Source organism: Ruditapes philippinarum, unplaced genomic scaffold, assembly GCF_026571515.1.
Source record: "Ruditapes philippinarum isolate M1 unplaced genomic scaffold, ASM2657151v2 ctg2015_1_1_1_1, whole genome shotgun sequence".
NCBI lineage: Eukaryota > Metazoa > Mollusca > Bivalvia > Venerida > Veneridae > Ruditapes > Ruditapes philippinarum.
The window spans coordinates 189434-215000 of record NW_026858706.1 but is presented as its reverse complement, the minus strand read 5'-3'; the positions used below and the strand labels follow the sequence as shown (position 1 = coordinate 215000).

General features: G+C 33.2%; 2 protein-coding genes across 2 annotated transcripts in view; both read right to left on the bottom strand.

Annotated features, from left to right (window-relative positions):
* LOC132754005 (cholesterol 7-desaturase nvd-like) overlaps positions 1–7342 on the bottom strand; it is a 13629-nt gene extending 6287 nt beyond the window's left edge. Inside the window, exons 1-3 of the mRNA XM_060744593.1 lie at positions 6597–7342; positions 3864–4052; positions 2213–2391 (exon numbers count right to left, since the gene is read on the bottom strand). Coding sequence (XP_060600576.1) covers positions 2213–2391; positions 3864–4052; positions 6597–7032 — 804 coding nt within the window. The 5' untranslated portion in view covers positions 7033–7342. The remainder of the gene's footprint in view (positions 1–2212; positions 2392–3863; positions 4053–6596) is intronic.
* Positions 7343–11019: 3677 nt separating this feature from the next.
* LOC132754004 (cholesterol 7-desaturase nvd-like) lies at positions 11020–18904 on the bottom strand. Its single transcript, XM_060744592.1, has 6 exons — positions 18271–18904; positions 16110–16298; positions 15426–15604; positions 14292–14540; positions 13138–13311; positions 11020–11939 (listed from the first exon to the last, which is right to left on the bottom strand). The coding sequence occupies exons 1-6, from the start codon at positions 18683–18685 to the stop codon at positions 11772–11774; spliced, it is 1374 nt and encodes a 457-aa protein (XP_060600575.1). The 5' UTR covers positions 18686–18904; the 3' UTR covers positions 11020–11771.
* Positions 18905–25567: the final 6663 nt, after the last annotated feature.

The window sequence follows — 25567 nt, the reverse complement described above, 5'->3', positions numbered from 1 at the left end:
CAAAACGTTTGTTATCATCATCATCATCATCATCATATCATCATCATCATCACCACAATCATCAAACCCCAATCATCATAACCACTGTCATCATCATCATCACCACCACCACCATCATCATCACAATTTTTTTACCATCATCATCATCACAAATGTTTTGTCATCATCATCATCACATATTCATTTTACATTTTGTATTTTATAATTTGTTTCATTCAAGAGATTCAACAAACTTGTATTTTTTTCATTTATTGGTATACTGACAGGATTTTTCAAAGTAATATTGAAGAACATAGAACAGCATTTAAATTTTAATCCAACTGTAGCATTTTGACCAGACATAATATACATATATACATTCATTTTAGTAGCAGCCAAAATATCCCAAATGTGCTTCGTAAAAAGTTACCATTAAATGAGCAAATGAAAACAAATTTCCGGTAGAAGAACATAATCATCAATCACAAAAATAACATAACAGGTTTCCAAACACCGATATACATGTATATTTCACCTGTAATGTCTGTACATGACATCTATGATATCATACCAACCGATTCCACTAACACGCAAACGCAGCCATGCCAATTATTATTAAAATGTATTTAAATATAAGCATTAATACCGAGGGGTATTAAACGATTAAATTTTCCAAGAAGCGCTGGCGCGCTTCATGGATTTGCTCGCCTACCTTTACCCTTACAAGTTCACACTCTATGAACATAACCAAAATGCGATAATCCTCAAACTTTTACAGAGTTACCTGGAGCAAGCACGTCTCTAGTCTTAGAGTACTAGTACTTAGTAACCAGTACTAAGCAGATACATTCGCCAGTAATTGACAACTGCCCTACTTGAAACAGCGGTAGGGGAAGAATAGCCGTAGAAATCATTTCGTGACCAATCTCCACGAAAGTATCTGGCCCGCCCGGGAATCGAACCCAGGCCGCCTGCGTGCCAATCTGACGCGCAACCGACTGAGCTAGCCGGCGAAACAGTTACACAACCAGCAAAATCCATGTAAAGTGTGGTTAGGTTAGCTGTTTCTGTTACTGCTAGTTACGACGACGACGACGACGACGACGACGACGATGATGATGATGATGATGATGATGATGATGATGATGATGATGATGATACTTTTGTCACTTCCAATATTAGGTTAATACAATGTATTTGAGTTTGAAAAAAAGTTTACACATCGGCAGACTATTTCATTTATTAAGAAATACATAATTTATGTACCATATACGTAGGCCATTTTCATTTTATGAGTTTTATTGGTATGTACCAAATACGTTTTGGCGAGCATAGAAAAACTTATTCCAACCGAATATGGTACAATGTTTGTACCATATTCGGTCGAAAATTGTACCATATTCGGTCCGAATATGGTACATTTGTACCATATTCGACCGAATATGGTACATTTGTACCATATTCGTTTTTGTACTAAATACGGTCCAACACTGCACAATTCTGCGTAATTTTTGCATAAAACTTGCGTTATTTGAGCATTCCTGTGTTACTGGATACATGTATACACAATGGTTATAGTGGTTTAAAATTTCAAAAAAGAATTGTTGACAATTTAAGTTGTAACACATATACTATAAACAAAATGATAAACAGCACGTACACATTTTTATTGTAAATATTTATATATCATTGCTGAAAGAGAAGCTCACATCTCCCACGCACGCTTGGTTAGTAGCGCGGGTTATGAAATATAATCCAATCAGTATATTCGAACTCCTGTCCGCGGTTACTTCCCTTAGTCAATAAGAATAAGAAAGGGGAGGTCACTTCGTCGGGGTATATCTAGCTTGATATGCTCTATAGAAACCACATGTATGTATATATCTGCAGGCGATATTTTCGGGGTTATTTGATAATAAAACTATTATGTTTGTTTATATTGAAATATCAAATAACTTGATACATAATGATTGCAAAGAAGGGGAATATTCGAATCACTGTTAATTTACTTTCATCTTGTCTCAAAGTGTTTTCTATTTGATACAATTACCTTATTCCTTTATCCTCTTTAGATTTATTAGAATTAATATGTCTGACAAGACCATTTTTAAACATGGTGTATTGAATTGAGGTCTAACATCGTCGGATACCCACGACCGAACCGTTAACATTTATCATTACATGTTGATGACCTAAAGATAAGGTATCTTAAGTCAAAGTTATAAGTAAATACCTCTATATGTGCGTTTATATAGTGCTCAGTCCTGCCCTTGAACTGCCAAGTCCCGCTCGTTATCTCTTTAAGTTCCGGTATTTTCCACGTAGGTTCAACCCCTTCTGCATGATACCAGATGTGTACCCAACCATTGAGTTCAGCTGAAGTCCAAGCCTTAATTTTGGCAAAATCTGGAACTGTTATTAATGCATAAATTAAGGATGTTATATTCAGCCGAGGAAATGTTTTGAACGAACACGGATTAACCGGCTCAATCAGTTTAAAACAGAGTCTTCACGAAAAGTTGCTAACATTGGAGGACAATGCACGCTATGTAGGGGTTAAACCCCTTTATTTGAAGAAAATATAGTCAGTTTTAAAAAAGAACATCGCACACCCGTCAATAAACAATGGCAGCAAGGTTAAAAGTGTAAAAATTTACTTTAAGTTCCAACGACCTTGATCCAAATAAACGGAAAGGAAGAGGATAGTTTAACCTATCTATCAAATATGAAAGTCAATAAATAATGGCAGCATAAGCAAAATTTTGAAATCTTATTTCTTTCAGTCTCCTACCAAAGTGACCACTTTCTCAACCTAAAATTATAGGACCGCCAAAAAAATCTACCTACTAAATAATGAAAGACATCGTCATTGAATAAATGTTGTATAAGCAAACGTAAAAAATACACTATTTTTAGCACGGTGACATCAACTTTAGTGTCCCCTTACTCCACACAAAGCTAGAGGACAACCCTACGTGTCTCCCTACCAAATATGGATATCATCATTAATTAACAAAATCAGAATGTCTCTATTAATGTATGAAGTTTCAATCAAACGCTATTCAAGTTATTATTCACACAAGAGTGAGACGGACGGACGTTCTTCCCGAATTGATGTCACTGAGTTATTTCTATGATTTTATTTGATCTAAAACACCAAAAGCAACTTCATTTCATCCTATAAGAAACTTATTTCCCCACAAGTAAAGTCTTTACTGAATTAACACAGACATTAATTCAATAATGTCACCGGAGTACGTGCTGACATACGGATGGACTACGGCAACTACAGGCTTTCCCTTCGGTAAGCATGAAACCGTATTTTACTAAATAACTACCAAAATCGATGTTTTTTTTAAAGAATTTTCAGTCGTGCACGTTGTCCTGACGTCACGCAGGTGCAGAACCATAAAGAATCTGTATCATGTTTTAATCATGCTTAGTCTTATCTTGCTTTTTTGGTGTGTGTGTGGGGGAGGAGGTCGCAAGTACAATCTTCTCGATGTCCACGTCTCATAAATATATAAACTATCACATATAGCGGTACAATCATTACTGATACATCAAAGTACTACATTCTTCTGGTCTGTTTTAATACTGTCTCTCAATACTTTAGATATTTTGCATTATCCACACCGCACCTCATAAAAACATTACATTATTGATATGAAATATTGTATTGGTAAAATGATATTTATGTAATATATTGCTTCAGTGGCCATGAAATTTAAACTGGCGGTACGTGTAATGTTATCAAGGATCGTTTATATCTGTTATTACACCTTTTTTACAAATGCACTAATAATGTTATCACCCACTTTCTAAACAAACTAATGCAGAATACCACGTCATATTGTGAACTCATACAGCAAAACATAATTTACCCTTTTCACTGTACGGAACCTCGGTGCATTTTCCATCATAACCTCTGAACTTCCATCCATGAAAAGGACATTCTATGCAATCACCTACAACTCGGCCTCCGACTCCTAAATTTGCTCCCATATGTGGACAATAAGCGTCCAGTATGTGTGCTTCACCTTTCTCATCTCTAAATACAACAAGTTGTTCACCTGAAACACATTATAATATAAATGAATCTAAGGTATACGTCGTTTTATTCCGGTCAACGTTTTCCCATTAAAATGCATATGTTTACAAACTGTTTATTTCGACATAAATTTACGTCATTTTTGTATTCACAAAGGATCGTGAAAACAAAACTGTAAATTCAGAATGGGAGACATCGTCCACCCGGAAGTTTACGAACTGACAGCATCCACTTCCGATTACATCGCGATAAAAGTAGTTCTTCGGAACTTTTTGCAAATGTTATAAATTTAAAAGCCCATTATGCCCGAGAAATTCTTTTATTTTTTATGTCTCAAAAGGTTTTTTTTTATTTTTGGTGTCCAAATAAATAACTCACTAGCCATTTACCTTAACTATCTTTTGCTTCAGTGACACAGTTATATTGATTTAGTAGTTTGTATGGAAGTCAAAATACTTCTTTGTTTATATTTTGGTACGTTAATGATAAATGATTTACCATTTAAATAGCGCTACTTTCTTCAGGTGATAAACATCAAAACAGGCTCTAAAACCATCTATTTATAAAACTCGTTTGTGCTATATCTAAAGAAGGAAAAGTTATTCGTTTCTGAGGCAAAATGTGCCTGAATATTGTAACTGAAAACTTTTCAAGTACATGTAACTGCAATAATGATAGCACCCACGAAAGAGCACGCATAACACTTTACCGGAACTAAAGTACCTTTTAAACTTATCAACCGACCGAGGAAATACCACCGATACACCACAATTAATGTTTATGCACTGGATTAACACAAATGAGAAATAGTGAACATTCCATGAAAACATGCGTAAAATGGAAGTGGTTACAAGCTGAATGGTGCATCATGGAACATTGTTAAACGGGGTGAATTTTAAAATGGGCTCATCCGTCATCCATCTTTGGAAAAGTTCATTATCAGTTTTGGGGATATCAACATGAATATTAAAGTTGGCCAGTCAACAGTATTGTCAGAGTCTTGTCAGAAAATTAATACATTCTCGTATAATCACAAAGAAATGTCATGTCTGTAAACAAGAACATGAATATGTGACAAAATGAGCGTACATCTAGTGTGAAATCAAAAACGAGGACACTATGTCAACTATTGTGATGTATACAGATAATGCCTGATAATATTATCATCAACAAGGGGTTAGTTATCATCAACGTGGGGTTATCAATCGTAATCTGCTGATATAGCATTTGCTATTAGTGCAAAAAGAATCGTTAGTTTCCACTGATACGGGGTACACATCTTAAGCTATCATAAATGTTTTTAACTTTTTCATTATAAAGTTAACACACAAATGAGCATAAGCAATCAATAACGTAATTACGGTAAATGCTGAGTAAACTCTTAAAGTAGTGTATTTACATCCAAAGAAAGAGAACTGAAATACACAATAATAACTAGCTGAATATTGGCAAAAAGTACCAAATAAACACACAAAAACCTGAATATATACGCATTAAAGTAATGAATCTATGCAACAAGGTACAAATTTAAAACACCACACGGTACGTAATTAAATTAATATAAGCATAACGGTAGGCTACTCAATATTATGTAATGTACGCAATTAAGTAATGAATCTGCGTACGTAAGAAGACCTGAATATGAATGTTAAGATGCACACAATAGTTAATGCTTTCTTTTTATCTTATTCTAATCGCGTGTCAATGGGTTAAGAGGTTAGACAGATATGGATCATTTCGGCTTTGATCGATGGTTCCTTCAGGGTGTTCGATTTGTGAACTTCCCCTGGTCTTCTGCTACGGTACATGTATATATATATAAGGTTTTACTATATTACCGCTGGCCATTGAAAAGGTATTAAAGTGTGAAAATAATGATACACAATCACTTGTACTCCACTTTTAACGGTACAATATCGTACTCTAGGAGGAAGCAGAACGTACAAGTTTGTGCTAATCGTATACTGGTGCCTCATATATCCGTGGTACTTAACTGTTTAATGCTGACAACAAAAGTTAAGAGGATATAATTCTGGAAAACACAGTGAATATTGTAGGATAGACATGTCAATTGCATCATAGTTTATTCCATTTAATGTTTGCATGTAAACACCCATCTGCTGCCTTGTGAGTAAATTTGTGTTCTCATATTTCCAAGGCAACCAATAGTTAATCTTTATCTATTAGTACATCTATACCTAGGCTTATCTGAAAGGGGCGATTTTCTCTTTGGCATTTATCAAATGCCTCAATGGTTGTTTAACAAAGAAGATTTTCTTAAAAGGTATGCAATCTTAAAGAAAAATGGTGAAATATTAAATAACCTAACTCTCAATCTGAAAAAAATTTTTTTTAGTTCTATATATGTAATATTCCGATAAAAATACAATAAAATAGTAAAAGTAAAACTACTGGCAGGTTCATTAAGTCTAGCAGGCACTTTAGACTGTTTAAGCCTGATACCTTGGAAATATGGGTAACACGGAAATACGAGGCACCAGTATATTATCGATTTCCATACATTGATCAATATAAATGAATAAAATATACATGTAGAGTAGCTTACCAAGAACTGAGACGTATACTGGTTCCCTTTTAAGTTTCCAACTTTCTATTACGCCAAACCAGCCATTAGGGTATACTGGGGGTATTTCACCCACGACTCTTCGCTTTTTCACACTCCTCGCTATCTCCTTTTTAGTAAATTTTCCGTCTGGTCGATACCCAACATCGCCTAAAACCCGTATCCGGTCAATCGGCCGGAAAATAATTCCGTATAGGAAATATCCAAGAACTCCTAACACTATTGCTTGAATGTAGAATAATGGAGAATATAAATTCATATAACTCGGCAATATGTCCATTAGCCGTGAATTAACTACCTGTTTCATGTATATTTCACCTGCTTCCAAAATTGGAATTTTAAAGAGCGTGTCGTTAGCCGCTAATGCTATTGGCACGGTTACCGTTAATATCAGAAAGCCTGAACGTAAACTAAACATTTTGAGTTATTATCCGATCACAACCTCTAAATGTAATTGATAATCAATACAGTCGTCAAAAATGTAATACTGATTTTCATAAGCTAATATCCGCAGTCATAGATGAATGATAAAACAATGTAAACCGTTTTAACTTTACATTACTGTATCACTTGTAAATATATAGGTTCAACAAGATAATGTTTCAGTTGAATTAACAATGAAAAGCGGATATATTTCTACACTATAACACTGTTATCTCATAAGAATAAATACATATACATGTACATGTGGTGTAATTAACCGCACGAAGTTTCTGATGAACCGTATTAGGAATTATTCTCCCTCTCGTTTATATGGTAAATTATAACAAACTGACAAGTTATCTCATCGTAATATAATCTATCCAAATTGCCGTATATACATCATGTGGTAATATCTTACACGAATAAAGGTTTTAAATGTCGTGAAACTAAAAAAAGTAAAAGTACCGTCACAACGTGTGTACTGTTTAAAATACCGATATACGAGGTATGTTCAAAAAGTTCGTGGATTTTTGCTGTCATTTTCTACTTGGTTCATAAAAACACCCTTAGTGGATATGAATCGAAAGAGTGTCTTTATTTCTGTAAGTAAGATTTACTTTTATTGTAAACTTTTGTTTCCTTTACGAGTTAGGTGCACTTTAATAACCATGGCAACGCAACATCGGCGCATGCCGAAATTTTCTATAATGTTTAAATATAAACAAATGTTGAAACAAACTGAATGATTGTTTTATGAAGTAAATTACAAGTAATCATCTTATAGTATGTAAATGACATAAATCTGAAATTTGACGTCGATTGGACGTTGTATAGCTGAACAAACAGGTTTTGAGCAGTAGTAGACAGACGGGTATGTTGGGGAGTATAAAGCCCGTTTAAAAACTAGAAATTTGCTCTTTTCGGAAATGTTTACCAATAAACGTGGGATAATCCTTCATAGTTTTATTAGGTGATTTAATTAACTAATAACAATGGGTTGGCGAGCAAGTCTCTTGGTTTCTGGTCGCGCAAGGGATTCAAATACGGCAAATACATGCTCACAGACAGAAAGGGCGACGGAGAATTTTTAGCGGCAAATTGTTGGGACGTTTGTAACGTCAATTGCAAAAGATCTACAGAAGTCCAGACAGTATGAAAGATTTCCTAGATGTCCTACATATTTAATTTCTGCATCGGATCTTTGCATTCAATTCTAACAAAACAATGTAATTTAATTAAAATAACATGTTATTTAATTCACCAGGATATATGCGTATTTACAATAAATAATTGTTGTTATTTTTTGTATTACGTTGATTTACCCAGGTCCGTTTGATAATTAATGCTAACGGGTATTCAGTAGATTTACCGCATAAAATAATTGTCAGTTGATAAAATGTTTTTCTTTATCATTGATAATCATTTTGTTTAAAAATCGGACGAGGGCGGTTTCAAATTGATACTATAAATCAACAATTGAATTAAACTTAATAACACTGTCCTTTAAGTGTCGAAATTACTCAAAAATCCCGATAAAGAGCGGAAAGTATGCGGCACTCGGACCTTTATACTGAGAATGGAGCGAAAAAGATGAACCACTTTATATCTCGGGTCATCATCACACACAGAAAAATGGTTTTGGTATATGATCCGCAGATATTGAACACTAAAAAGAAACAATTTCGTTGGTAAAATGTTTCATTTATATTGCGACGTCACGAACGTCATTTTGCCATCAGCGTGCGCCGGATTGTGCACCCCTTGTGATTTATAACTGTCACAGAATTGTTATTTGTAAACATATTGTATTGATTTTTTCACTGTTAAATACGGACATATTTTCGTATATGTCTCTTGTAAAATCATATACGCAAATTAAAAGATGTGAACAGTAGAGCCGCAGTCCACGAACTTTTTGAACAGCCCTCGTAGGATTACCCAATGTATGACAAACAACTTATCATCTAAAAAAATGTAATAATAAGTTCCATTTTCAGTTGTTGGAATTTGATTTACCCTTTTCTGATTTATCACGCTATATTTTCCCCTTCAGAAAGCCACAGGTTGTTTTGAAAATCGAACAAAAAAATCACTGATAATAATATCGTATGTAAAGTCACTGGCGTGATCTTCTTGTCAGGGTTGTCACAAGCTTTGCACAGGAAAATATTTATTTAAAGCTGCATGCCTTCAGATGAGCCGAACATTTTAAGAAAAATGTACTAAATTCCTAAGGAAAGGAAAAAAATTAAGATTTGATTATCAATTTACATGTAATGACTGATTGTTCAGTGTTTATCTTTTTTATGTTTTGATTTACATAGTTTGTAAATGCCGTTTGCAAATTTTGTTCACTTCACAACATTCCGGTTTTTAATAAATTTACATAATTTTCATGAAAATTAGCATGAACCTAGAGGTATGTTGCTTAAATACAGCTTAAAGTATATATGATTATCCCTATTCGGATAAATTATGTAGTTAAATGAAATAACATTTTAAATTTCACAAATATGACGTTCACTTGTGTAATCATTGTTTCATTCACAACCTGTGTTTTCACTGATCAATAATGTATGGTACATGTATTGACAATCCGTCAATCTTCCGACACGGACTTGGAACACAGAACAGTTATTACGGTATTTCGGTCCAATTTAAGCGACAAAATTTGAACTTGCAAACAAAAAGTAGGTTAATGTCGATATTTCTTAATCATATCGTGTAAAATTGGTCTTAAATAATATTAAAACGTACATTAGTTATTATACTAATTATTATGTTTTTGAAACCGAAAGTCCGATATTAATTATATCCCTGTTGACGATATTTCTTATTTGATTATAAATGTTTGTCAATTGGCATTCTTAATTATAGACATATTTTTCAATCGTCATATTAACGAAACAGACTTTATTTTTTGATATATGTTAAATAAATACATTCCTTACTAATTATTCAAAGATTCCATCCTCTGCCTTTGTTATCATAAAGTCACTTGGTAGACCGATGTTATTTCCGAGATAATTATGACTAATCGGCGAGGTGTGATCCGGAACACGGAATCTACAGTGTATGTGGCTTATCCGGAACACGGAATCTACAGTGCATGTGGCTTATCCGTACTCTTGAAAAGACCTATTAAACTGAATTTTATTGCAGTTTATATGCAAATTGGCTTTTAAATCATCAAAACTTAAACCGCACAAAATACCTACATATTTTGTATCCATATTACATTCGTAACAAAATATGCATACAGTCATGTCTTATGTGCATTATATTCATAATGCAATAGAAACACCTGGGCTGCGTTTCATAGAAAGTCCTGAGTGTATCCTAAGTCCTAGGGCTTATGATAAACTAAAGGACTATTTTAGGACCGTTCCAATATATATTTTCATCTTTAGTCAAAATCTTAGATATTTTCTAGTATATTCTCATGAATAAAAGAATAAAAAACAATGGCACCGCTTCAATCGGCCATTATGTAAATGCACATCTGTAATGCTATCCAGCAACTGAATAGTCACGTCATAAGAGTTATAAGTTCTCTTGAAGACATAATTATATTAGACTTAGGACTTTCCATGAACGCAGCCGTTCGAACAGATATTATAAATGTGATTTGTTACAAATGTCGTTTTTTCCGAAGAAAAGAAGTAAATATCAAGGTGTTTTTCTAAATTTATTTTTTCATTTACTCTTTTGTTGCTGACTGTGACTGAATCTACCTATGATAACAGTGACGATCACTGACATTCGTTATTCAGTCGGTACATATTTAAAATAGTTCCCTACAATAATGAATGGTTTTAACCCAGAATGAAATGATATGTCCATAAGTTATTTTACGTTATTGAGCATGTTAAGGGTTAAATACTATTGAATTTTCTAATGTTATATTAACAATATCTACAAAAAGAAAACAGCCAAACAAAGCTATGAACAAAAGAAAATGAAAGATAAGTAACGCATGAAGTAAGGAAATATTTTAATATTGATTTAAAGTAATATTGATATTGTTTAAAGTAGTATTAAGTGAAAATGCTCTGTTTGTTAAGGTTACTTAACTTTACATGATAAAACGACAATTCAAAATACCATCGCTAGAAAACCAAAGCAATGAAATAGACAATAAAATCACAAACAATTTCAAACAATTTATTTTAAAATCTTTATTAAATAAGTAAAAATTAATTTAGTAACACTATCTTGAATAATCGAAAGTTCAATAAAACATACAACGGTATAAAGATATGTTTCAAAGTGTTTTACACTTACTATCAAACATTAAAGGAACCCAACTGCCTAAAATATAAATTTGAATTTCTTACAAATTTCAGTATGGACACTTTAAACAGAATGACGTGCAAACTATGATGAATAAATATACCCAAAAACAAGTTTTAATTCGTATTTTTATGCTATTTAAATCTGATTTTAATGAATACTGCGGCAACGCGTTGCAAATTTGGACCAATTGCCATATTTAGAATAATTATTCTGGAAAAACAGAGTGAGCAAATGGTCTGATATTTTGTACCTAACTTATTGGTCTATACCTACATCAAATGGAACATTCATCTTAAGATATTATTTCCGGTCCCGTCATGTCAAAAAAATCTCAGTGGAGTCCCTTTAATCACACTCCAAATTACACACTCTAATATTTTTAAATATGGTGGTCATCTCCAGAAGGTAATGTATTCATACACAGCATCTAAAGTAGCATCACCAGTCCAGCGTATCTTTTTGAAAGTTTAATCGTGGACTGTGCTCGGAATAAAATTGTGAATACCAGCGTCTGTGTTTGGTAATTAGACTGTCCTCACGTGACTTAGATAAAATCGGTTTAGACTGGAACTTTTTGTTGTTCCAAATACTCATATCTCTATCTACCTGTAACGACAACTCAATCATATTGCCATTTTTTAAAGAAAAGAATTTACATATTGAACAATAGATTAGTGTAAAAATCCATGCACCCCTCGTCATCATGTTTGAAGTTGAATATAATGTTGTCCGAAAACCGCGTTAGCATACAAGGTCATTGTGACCTTAACCTTTGTGCCCTCGAACTCAAAATCAAAAAGGGACCTCCTATTTCCCGAAGACCAATGCTTCTATGATTTATTATTTGAGGACCAAGGGCAAATTGGTTGTCGAGTTATTATTGGTCTTGACATACAAGGTCAATGTGACCTCGAACTTTGACCCCGCAACCCCAAAACAAATGGGGTCATCTATTGACCAAGACCAATGCACCTGTGAAGTTTGAGGGCCGATGGATTCATGAGTTGTTGAGTTATTGGCCGAAAACAGTTTTGTGTACAGGGTCAATTTGATCTTGACCTCTGATCCGCTGACCTCAAATTCAATACGAGTCTTCTACTGCCCAAGACTAAAACACCTATTAAGTTAAATTGTAATCGACCTATGCGTTCTCAAGTTATTGATCGGGAACGATGTGGATTCAACAGACATCATGCTGCAAAACAGTACATCCCCTCCTCTGGGAAATAAATAACCAATCCACATTAAAATTGCATAAGATAAAAGTTTTGTGCCACTAGTCAAACGTTATGCGGACAGTTTTGCCTATTTAACTAACCGAATTATAATAAGAATAAGCGCAGATGATTACAATGGCAATTACAAATATATTTATATTCACTTTGACACAATGAACATTTCATATCAAACGGTCATTTAGAAAGGTACATTACTATCGCTTAATGTGAATTATGCTCATATTTTCGTTGTCAAACTGAGTTAAATCAACTACTAGTATATATTTCAAAAGATTGACTGTTATAATGGTGATTATCAAACATTTGACTTTGAAAAATGTTTAGGGTAAAATATAAATTTGCCTTAAAAATATAAAAATACTGACAAAATGGATGTTACAGGTAAATCCTTATGGATATTTATAGTTAGTTATTAATCGTCCATGGAAGTAAATTATAAAGTTAAATAGAATTATTGCAAAATTTGAACTTATTTGGCTTTCAAGTGTTCACTTACTATACATGTATATCCTTAGATAGGCATATTGTCTCTTTAAATAAATTAACATCCTCATCAAACAAATTACCTGAATTCCATCACTGGCTAAAAATATTTTTCCAATTATATTTGGTATTGCCCAATGCATGTAAAGTGTTTGCACGACCTTCTGAACAACCGGCTCCATCGGGACAACCATGTGCTGCAGGACACACTTGAAAAATATTCCTTCCATTGTTATATGAACAACCGCCGGTCCAAGCTACAAATGATATATGAGCCGCGTCACGACAAAACGAACATACTGGGTTTTCGACCAGCATGGATCCAGACCAGCAGTCTGATGAGAATCCATGCTGTTCGCTTGCAAACCTTTTAACAAGTAGAGAAACTGATAGCGAACAGCATGGATCCAGATCAGACTGCGCGGATGCGCAGGCTGGTCTGGATCCATGCTGGTCGCAAACGCATTATGTTGGTTTTGTCGTGACGCGGCTCATATGTTATTGATAAGAACAATGTATATCAAAATGAGTTTATAGAAAATATACATACAAACAACATATTTCTTTTTATTTCTTTGCCACTGAAAAATTATTTTCCAGCGTCATCTTCAGACTATGGAGTTTTTGTCTTCACGCCGTGTGAAATGTCACGCAATGATAAAAATATGGTCTACGAAAGAAATCGCTTTCAAAATGTTTTAAGACTACAATGATTATTGTTCAAAAGATGCTGATTTGAGTTTCTTATTTTGCTTTAAAATCAATACACGGTTTATCGGGCAATACATTGTACATAGTATATATGGTACAAGTTGGTTAATGTACTGTACAGTTATATCTCTATAATATAACAATAAAAGACGAGAAAATCTTGATTCAAATATTGTGTACGCCCGTTGATATTTGTATACAATGATAAAGGTAGAACTTCGATCATTCTCCAATTCTGGAATAAAAAATAGCTTGGGTTTTCCCAGCTAATCCGGTGGTACAAACACATTTTAAGATCATATATGGGACGTTCCAGTTTTACTGGTGAAAGAAGATCTCAGGTGCCCTACGTATATAATTTCAGCCATTATCCTCAGTGTGTGACAGTAAGTAAAGGGACATGCACTTTCTTCAGTAGCAAAAACTTAACCAAAGTGCGACGGCGGCACCGACGCTGGGGCAAGTACATTCTTCGAATTGTCAAGATGAAAATATAACGTACATAAATGTTGACAATCTGACTTACCTGCAATGCTTTCACTTTAATTTCAAATAATTTAAAAAGACTATATCCGAAAAACTTCACATCATGTGTAACTTCCATACAACCAACATGGTCCTCGGGACTCGGTCGTTGACTCCACGTTGCATCCCATTTATGATATATCCAACTAGCATAATTACTCCAAATTTTGTCAAGTTCGTAACCGGCGCCAACAAATGGACGATGAACTTTCATCAAATGCGCAGCGTCCGCGCCGTTTTCTGGAATTTCCTGTAAGTAATGAAATCGTGATTAACCGTCACCTCTCAGGGACATCTAGCTTAATCATCTAATTAATTGTTACATTTAGAATAAAAGGGGCGTGTTTTTCTACAGTAAGAACAATTAATATTTCATAAAAGGCTTGACCAAAACTTACAGTGTAAGTTAATAGGTCTAAAGTCATGATTACTATGTAACAGAATAACCTTTATTGTAAAAAAAAATTACTTAATTATGCTATAGTTGAATAATCATTTCTGTATTTATACATTATATAGGGCCATTTTAACAAAACCCCAAAGCTTATTTCACCCCTCTGAGTCTCTAATTGACCAGCCATTGGTTTATACAGAATTTATTTTAGTTCGATTTTGCAGGAAGTTATAAGTTTATAAACGCACTTTCGAATCCGTTCCTGGAACCAACAAGTACTGAGCAATGAGTGTAAAATTTCTTGCTCAAGGAAACAACGATTTGCCCCTGTCAGGGTTTGAACCCATGCGGCTAGCGATCATTAGATTACTAGTCCGAAGCGTTAACCACTCGGCCATGCCGCCAACCATTGTCGCTATGTTGAGAAATGATGTGACCTCAGTAAGGCTCGAACCAGTTGGTTAAGAGACAGACACTTCTCTTATCAACAATGTAATAAATATTTGTCTTTTAATAATGTGTGAAGGTCACATGATTGCAGCAATAGAAGAAAGTCTTTGATACTTTTCATAAACGCAAGGAACATTTTTACAGCTGTAACTTTAGCTTGAGATAAATGTATTTTTATTTTTGTAACTATTTTTCACCGTACTTTATCCAATCTTTTTTATTCAATTAAAATTATAAAGAGGATGAAAATTAATGTCACTAAATATCTATCGTATATTAATGGGATTTTACTTCAATGTGCGCGTTCACGTGATGTTCTGTCCTTCCGTTGTACTGTAATTTACCGCTGGATATATCTTCTATTTCCGGTATTTGCCAGTATGGCTCCATCCCCTCTGCATGATACCATATATTTATCCAGTCATTTATTTCCACAGTCGTCCAAGACTTTACTTTAGCAACCTCTGGAACTGTTAAAAAAGCATTTATTTTTATACTTATTAATTATTGTGCATTTTGTTCATTAATTACTGTGTCTCTATTATTTGTATGATCGAGAAAAAACTCTTGTTCTGAATCTCTGATGCGCATTTTAATACTCGATGTACAGGGTATTTGTTAATTTGAACCTTGTTTTTATTTGTGATCTTCATAGTGATTCAGTATTATCAGTATGTAACGTAACGCTCGATATTTTTTTCTGATGTATTCAACTCAAATGATTTAAAAAAAGATGGAACTCAAATGATTATAAAAAAGATGAATAGTTAAGTGATTGCAGTTGTAATACGTAATTCTTCTTGATCAAAGATCAAAGTGTATCCTGTATATGTCCTTGAAAATACTTATTTGATTCACTGGTTTAAACAAATATTTATAAACAAAATTTGCACCCCACCCCCCTTTGCAACAAGTCAAGTATTAAATCGAGTAAAATGCATCACCTTTAACCACCACATTGTTTTAAGAAATTACTTTTTTCTGCATACGGGATTCCCATGCATTTTCCATCGTGACCTCTGAACTTCCAGCCATGAAAAGGACACTGGATACAATCTCCGGTAACAAGGCCTCCTACTGCTAAATTTGCCCCCATATGTGGGCAATATGCATCTAAAACATGAGCTTCGCCATTCTCGTCCCTAAATACAGCAAACTGTTGACCTGTTAATAAAAAATCACAAAACTTCATACGTGAATAGACTGAATACCCTTAAATTAATGTACTAGATCGGATGTTTAGGTCTCGAACTTAACACTTGGTTATATACACGTACGTGCTCTCTAGCATCTATTTGTAAATAAACTTAAAGTTAAAACAATTCTATTACCAAAGGTATACGATTGTTCAAAACTTTATAAATGTAGACATTGTATTCATCTTTATCATAATAACCATCATCATCATCCTTATCATCATGCTTATCATCATTATTATCATCATCATCATCATTATCATCATCACCACCACCATCACCACCACCACCACTGTGATACCACAATTGAAAGGGAAATATTTAAGTGAGTTTCGAACTAAATTTTGACGTCCGATAAGATAATTTTGAAATAATCAAACTATGTCCTTGTGAGGTGATATTTCTTCAATCTCTCACAATCTGTGTAATGTTTGTTTATTATTCAATTTTATCTGGCAAGATAACATTGTATCAAAATTGACACATATTTTATACTGTATGAATCCTGCACTTATCATATAAAATCATCGTATGAAAACATGTAAATTTGTCATTTACTTCACGAGCTGTAAATTCATTGGCCTTTTCCTGTTTATTTTGTTTATTCATAAAAAATAATTAAAAATTAATCACTCATGCTTTTTATCTACAAAAAACTGAATTTCAAAATTCATTTTAAATTATGTACCGTAAAAGCCTTTTGCTTATTTACAATATCCTATTAGGTAAAACGGTTAAAATTAATGAAATATTAATGCTACAGTTTCAAAATAAACGTTGATAGCTAACACAACTTACCAAGCAGAGTTTCTAATCAAATGTAAGCAGCTTCACAACTTACCAAGTGCAGTTTTTAATCAAATTTAAGCAGCTAAAATTAAATGTTAGCAGCTTACACAACTTACCAAATGCAGTAAGCAACTACACAACTTACCAAGCGCAGTTTTAAATCAAATGTTAGCAGCTAACATAACTTACCAAGTGCAGTTAGCAGCTACACAACTAACCAAGTGCAGTTTTAAATCAAATGTTAGCAGCTTATACAACTTACCAAGTGCAATTAGCAACTTCACAACTTACCAAGTGAAGTTTTCAATCAAATGTTAGCAGCTTCACAATTTACTTAGGGCAGTTTGAAATTATATATTAGCAGCTTTCACAATTTACCAAGTGCAGTTTTAAATTAAATGTTAGCAGCTTACACAACTTACCAAGTGCGGTTAGCAACTACACAACTTACCAATCACTGTTTCAAATCAACTGTTAGCAGTTAACACAACTTACCAAACACAGGCCAAAATCAGATATTATCTGCTTACACAACTAACCAATGGCACAAGTGACTCAACTTACCAAACAAAGAGAAGTTTCCGTTTAAATGTTAGCAGCTAACAGTTACCAAGTGCAGTTTTAAATTAAATGTTAGCAGCTTACACAACTTACCAAATGCAGTTAGCAACTACACAACTTACCAAGCGCAGTTTTAAATCAAATGTTAGCAGCTAACATGACTTACCAAGTGCAGTTAGCAGCTACACAACTAACCAAGTGCAGTTTTAAATCAAATGTTAGCAGCTAACACAACTTACCAAGTGCAGTTAGCAACTACACAACTTACCAAGTGCAGTTTTCAATCAAATGTTAGCAGCTTCACAATTTACTAAGGGCAGTTTGAAATTATATATTAGCAGCTTTCACAATTTACCAAGTGCAGTTTTAAATTAAATGTTAGCAGCTTACACAACTTACCAAGTGCGGTTAGCAACTACACAACTTGCCAATCACTGTTTCAAATCAACTGTTAGCAGTTAACACAACTTACCAAACACAGGCCAAAATCAGATATTATCTGCTTACACAACTAACCAATGGCACAAGTGACTCAACTTACCAAACAAAGAGAAGTTTCCGTTTAAATGTTAGCAGCTAACACAACTTACCAAGCGCAGAAATAGTTTTTGTCTCTAATAGCCCGACGCTCCAGCTTTCAATAAGTGCATACCAACCATTAGGATACACTGGTGGTATTTCACCGACGTCCCTCATGTGTTTGACACGGTTTGAAATCTCTTTCATTGTAAACTTCCCGTCCTTTTGATACCCTACATCGCCGAGGAGTCGAACCCTGTTGAGGGGTCGGAACAATAGATTATAAACATAATGCACAAGAAACCCTACGATAAGCGTGACTATGTATAGATACGGTGACTTGTAATCTATGTTCAATAAAACAAATGAAATATAATCCAAGTCTATTGAGATCACAGATATTTTAGGATTAAGTATTATTCTATGTAGTATCACAGACAGGTACACTACAAGAATACATGCAATAAACCCCTTCAACGAAGCCATTATTTAGCTATTTAAAGTCCATCCGGAAATTGTGTTAATTGTACACTAAACCGAAAGTACGTGAAACAAATTCTGTTTCCGGTAAAATACTCGAACTGAAAGTACTTCAAGGTTTAAAATCAACCTGCAATCTATCTAATGTCTAAGTTTACGTATTGATTGCAAGACCTTGACACATTAAACTATATACAAGTCCAATAGTTGACTGTATAAAGGTATAGTATCGGACTTTGCAATTAAAGGTGTATACCGTTAAATGGTTTACATATGTTTTTGTGCTGTCTCTACACATTTGTTTGTTTGTTTGTTTGTTTCATTTTACGCCTTTTTCCAACAGTATTTCAGTCATATTGGCGGGTAGTGTCCTAACCATCGTTCCTGGAGAGTTACACCAGTACTAGACTACCTTCCTCCGTGCTAAACTACCAAAGCATCTCCCGGGGATCGAACCCACGCCAGAGAGGTAACTTGATTAGAAGTCATCGACTCTAACCCCTCGACCACGGAGGCGGCTCAGCCACTACCAATATATACATTTGTTTCACAGATGTGAAAAGAAAAAGAAGGAAAAAGATTGGTTTTCGCTTACAGCAGCTTGAGTTGTAAACATGATACATGTAGTAAAAAAAAAAGATTACAAGCACCAAACAAAAACTCGCCCAGGCCTTTAAGTCATTATTTTATAGTGTAAACAGAAATTTTAATGTATTAACAATAAAACAGTGAATTAATTAAGAGGGAGTATATGGATGGTTAAATAGAAAATAAAAAAAGAGAGCTTTAAGGCAAATTATGCCACAGAAGCCATAACAATGTCATTAAGAAAGAGAAAGCGTGAGATTTATAACGTTTGAATAGTGGTTGTAGACAAAACAGATGCTAAATTATTATCTGAGGAAAGTAGAACTGAATGTGAAATTGTTTGCAATAAAATCAGCAAAATGTAAACAAAGTAATAAAAGTAATATTTTGACTAGGACCATATAGCCTGAGATTTAGGCGTTGATATTTTTTGCATATTCCTAACATACGCGCTATTTCATACTCAATCGTGTTTTGATAATGTTTACATCCGTAATGATTTCAAAAATCAGACCCACTTCTGAAAAATTCCATCGTTAAACAACATCGTTCAGGGAGACAGGAACCATATCATTATTGAAGCTTTTTCTTAAAACATAATATGTGCAATATCCCGCTGTTAATCAAACAGAAAATTTCTTCAAAGACTCAGCTGAAAAATTCTGTTAACTAGTGAATCAAACACGTTTCCACTCGTTGTAAACTCAAGAAAAAAATACAGAAGATTAACTGCAAAAGAAAATGTTTTACATTTAATTTATATATGTTAAGGGAAACAACTCTTCGTGAATTATGAGGCGGATATATTTAAGTTATCTATCTTTGACCTTCTATGTGACTCGACAATATCATTATCACCCTCGTCATCTTCATCATAATCATCATCACTACCATCATCATCGTTATCACCACCGCCAACACTATCATTATCATCATCTTTATAATCATCATCATTATCAACATTATAATCATACTCGAATTTCTCATCGCTTTCATCATGAATTTTAAGTAGTCTCGTGACTTGTTTGACATAGCTATGGTTTATTTATTGGCACATTATGCCTCAGAAATGAATATTGTTACCTTCTTTAGAAAGGGTAAGCATGATTTTTGTGCCCCCACTTTAGTGGCAGGCATTTAGATTTACCCTTGTCCGTCCGTCCTTCCGTCCGTCCGTCAGTCCGTTCTCTTTTGTGTCGCACGTAACTCAAAAAGTATTTGACCTAGAGTCATGAAACTTTTACAGGAATATTGATCAGCATGTGTAGTTGTGCACCTGGGTATTTTTGTCTGGATATTTCTAGCATTTTTAGAGTTATTGCTCTTGACTTAGTAAAATTTTGCAATTTTCAACTTGTGTCGCATGTTACTCAAAAGGTATTTGACCTAGAGTCATGAAACTTTTACAGGAATATTGATCAGCATGTGCAGTTGTGCACCTGGGTATTTTTGTCAAGATTTATTTAGTATTTTTAGAGTTATTGCTCTTGACTTAGAAATTTTTTGCAATTTTTGCAATTTTCAACTTGTGTCGCATGTAACTCAAAAAGGATTTGACATAGAGTCATTAAACCTTACGGGAAGGTTGCTCAGCATATTTTGTTTTGCACCTAGGGTTTCGCTTGTGGGTTTATCTAGTATTTGTAGAGTTATTTCCCTTGACTTAGTCAAAACTGTTTCATTATGTTGTTATTTGTTCCTTAGAATCAACCGGAATAATAATTCACATCACTGTGAAGCTATCACCTGGGACTTTGCTTGTGGATTTTTTTTTCAGTTTTGATAGAGTTATACCCCTTGACTTACAGTAGTATAAATTTGCAATTTTCAACTTGTTCATGCTCAGCTCAATTTGTTTGTTTGTTTGCTTCATTTCACGCCTTTTTTCAACAGTATTTCAGTCATATAGGCGGGTAGTTTCCTAACCATCGTTCCTGGAGAGTTACACCAGTACTATACTACCTTCCTCCGCGCTAAACTACCAAAGCATCTCCCGGGGATCGAACCCACGCCAGAGAGGTAACTGGATCAGCTCAAAAAAGTATTTCACTTGTAGGCCTGAAAGTTTACAAGAATGTTGGTCAGCATGTGTACTTATGCACCTTGGGGTTTGCTTGTGGATTTATTCAGTATTTGTAAAGTTCTTGTCCTTTACTAAGTAAAAGATTTTTAGTTTTCAAAAAATATTTGACCTAGAGTCATAAGATTGACAGATCAGTGGCGCAGTGGGGGCACCCGTGTCCTTTGGACACATTTCTAGTTTTAACTTTGAAATAATGATTTCAGGCGAGTTCTATGCTTTTCACCTGTAGAAAGTAGCAGTAAATGTGAAATTATTTGTCAACGTAGAAAAGAATAGTATATGGACTTTCAAACAAAATTCTAAATCACTATAACTGTATTATTTACCAAAATGCAACAGAAGAAAAAGTTGGTGATAAGTATTTTTGGAAACTATTACAGCACACAAAAAATAAAAAGCTTTTGAAAAATAAAAATAAAGCATTTCTGGGACATAATGGGCCTTTAGTCAAAACTGATATAACGCACTAGTATTTTTGACTTTACTCATTCCCTATATGCCTGCAAGATTTTGGTAGGATGAATAACCTATATAGATTAGCTAAGATTATTAATGAATAATGATATATACAAATTCAGTTAACTCCGCTTATAACAATATTCATAGGGTGGGGACAATTTAATATCATTATATCCGAATATCGTTATATACTAGAGGCATCCAATTTGAAAAAACAACAACAAAAAAACAACAACAACAAGAGTCGGGACCAATGTAAAGCATCGTTATAAGCGGTATATCGTTATAAGCGGTATATATCGTTATGTGAAGGCTTTATTGTATGAAGGTTTTACATTTGAAATTATCGTAGTTTTGTTCGTGCGTTTAGGTCCTTGAAAACATTCCGATTTATTACGGAACACTCAATGTATCAATGCCTAATAGAGCGATAAGTAGGCAGTAACTAGGTGTAAATGTATAGGTAAACACTCATTTTAAAGATAATTTTATTCAAAACCATGTAAAGATCGATATATAATATACTGCCATTCTAAAATAAATACACTTAGTAAAATAGATTTTGAAGATCAGAAAATAAACTAAAACAAAAATAAATAACAATTAGATAACCATGGCATATTTTCTTAAATAAATACATGTGCATTGTATTTTTGCAATAATATCGACAAACTTCGTTTATTTCCGAACATATTCCGGATGTATCATCATTTTTTCATGAAAAATAAAATTTTGATATTTTCTCGACATCTGAGAGTCAACGTTCGTAAAAATTAGAACCAAAAAATAAAATCCTAAAAATATTACATAAAACTGAACTTAATTGAAATTTGATGTCACACAACTACATTTAAATACTTTAAGCTTATAATTGACTAATTTCAGGGAATGACCTAAGCTTATGGTATTACTATTTTTGGTCCAGATCCTTTTGTATGTACCCTTGATGATTAGATCTGTAAATTAATGTGTATAATTATACAATAAATATTAATTCAAGCTAAACATGTGAGAGCTTGTGATATGTGTTATCATAAGATGTAACCGGAAGCAAACGAGTTACTATTTCTGGAAAACAGAGCTTGTTCCAAAAATAACGTCTCATCCCGGTCCAATACTAAACCAGTCAAAATTTTAATAAATAAGTAATAGAAAGAGCACCGAAACACGAGGCTATCTGATTTGTACGAGGGGGCGTAGCCCCCGAGTATAAATCAGATTGCCGAGTGTTTTGGTGTTCTTTCTCTTTTGAATCATAGTCAAACATGACAGCATGTTCCTTGTTGTCATAATACGAAACCACAGAAAAAATGAACCAATGAACGAGCATTTGAATATGATATTTCTGCCCCTTTCCACTTCTCTGCCGTCACAAAAAGTAAACCCCAGCAAAAATTAACCAATCAACGGGCTTATCTGGAGTGCGGGTAACTGATACCTGCACTCCAGTTACCGCACTGTGCATGTATATGTATACGATTTAACTCTGACACTTTTTCAACAGAAAGGTCCCCAAACTATGATACAACTTGAATATATTTAGAATAAATTGTGATAGTCTACTATACAGTTTATTACGGAAGAGTATACTGACCCCACTTATATATTTTTTATGCCTTCAAGAAAAAAAAAACATATCTTTAAAAAAGAGACAAGTTATATAATATCTAAAACAGATCTTGCAGAGTTTTACCATAAATCACAACTATGCATTGTTTCTTCGATGATATTTGGAAATTTAAGAGAACAGAATGTTCATCTTAACATACAGTAGTTGTACACTTTAGCCTTTATCATATGAATCTCATGAAAAAAGATGTATGAATATATAAATTAAATTAGATTCTTATGGTATAATAAGTCGGATCTATTATTATATTAATATTAAATGGGCCTTTTCTCGTTTTGATATAAAAAACCCATGTATAATCATTGAAAAATATGTAAGAAATATTTATAGTATAAGTTACTCAAAGTTTTAATACCATTTATATAATAATAATATATATCAGTTAAATTATAATATTTTATATAATACTGGCAAGATACTCGTGTACCGTCATAACGATCAACTTATTTTAGGAAACATATAAAACATCATCTAAGCTAAAAACTCAGGTAAAGAATATATATATTATATATGATTATATCATCTCTATATCCGTCAAACAAATAGTGCCTAGAAAACATACTGTTTTCAAATAAATAAAAGCATTTACTCCAAGAAAACGTCTGCTTCTTGAGGTAGAATTTCAATAAAAAGAAGAAAAAACATATTTCTTATAAATAAAAGTAAGGTCTTAAGAAAGACTTAAGTTTATAATACGCATCTTTAACAGTATAGTAGCCAAAGAACAGAAAAGATCAATATGAACTATATATATAACTTTAAAAAACCAGTACGAACTATGTTGTTATCATGTATCGTCGTATTTTAAACAGGCATATAAAATATATAAGGGGGGTCAGTATACTCTTCCGTAGTTTATACATTGTGCTTCGTTTACATTTATTTATATAAATATATTGTAATTATTTAATTTTACCCATGAAATATGGTACTATATCAGTCAAATATATTTCATATTTTTTAAAAATAAATATGAAATATAAATATGAAAGTGGGCGGAGTCAAAACTCATATTTATTTTAAGGGACTTCTTTCGCCGTTTTGTTTGAAAAATCTGATAAATGCAAAACAACTTTTTCTTGAATTTTGTTTTGAAAACTACCTAGCATGATAGAAAATGGTCTAACTAAGAAAATTAATCCGAACGCCAATATCTTAAATTCAGTAATTAACGCTCTACAGACGTTTAAAGAGTTGTTTACATGACGTCACAATGTAGCGCCAAACAGCACGTGCTTACACATAAATTACTGCGCGCTGTACAATTGCAGTTGGTAGCAAGCAAGGGGATTCGTTACCATTTTCTTTGATAATGAAATTAAATAAAAAGGTTATTTTTTCGTTTTCCGTGAAATATGGTATATATTTTCACTCAACATGATAAAATGCCACATATTTTCACTCGCCGTACCGGCTCGTCAAAATATGTGGCATTTTATCATGTTGAGTGAAAATATATTCCATATTTCACGCAAACTAAAAAATATCCTCTTAATCATACATTTAATTTCAAGGACATCTGCAAATTTATATAAAGGTCACAAACTCACATCATAAAATGTTAAAACTATTTCATACTTTATAATATTTATACATGTTTTATACTTTTTATCAAAGAAATCATACACACTACATATTAACATAGATCATCATACATATTTCATGAACTTTAACATACATGTCCGTACTTTGATGCACATTTACATTATTTGTGCCCACTTATGTTAGGAAAGATTTTTTACACTTTAACAAAGATTTCATGCATTTTTGTAAAGATTTATACCAATTGTATATATTTTTTTATGTTTCTTATAGTTCCATAAAGAATTTATACACATTTATCAGAGTAATGTCGTGTTTTTTTTTAATTATTTTTAACACAAAATATATACATGAACAATTATTTTACAAACTGTAGAGTGGATATCAGATATTCACGTCGGATTTTTTTTTAAAAAGGTAAAAAAATAAACATTGCATTGTATATTAAAACAAAGTAGAAAAGCATCAGCAAAATATGTAAATAAAGAGACTGAAAACATCACACGGGTTGCATTGCTTATTGCTTCTTTTAACACTATGATGTATTTTTACATGACAAAATATTTACATAAATGTCACGTGGTTA

Excerpts from the sequence above, each read along its gene's own strand:
- LOC132754004 (XM_060744592.1), bottom strand. The coding sequence starts at position 18,685 with ATGGCTTCGTTGAAGGGGTTTATTGCATGTATTCTTGTAGTGTACCTG. Across the intron at positions 16,299-18,270 it reads AAAAACTATTTCTGCGCTTG|GTCAACAGTTTGCTGTATTT; the intron begins GTAAGTTGTGTT and ends TTTTATTAACAG. Across the intron at positions 11,940-13,137 it reads TAGCCAGTGATGGAATTCAG|GTAGATAGAGATATGAGTAT; the intron begins GTAATTTGTTTG and ends TTGTCGTTACAG.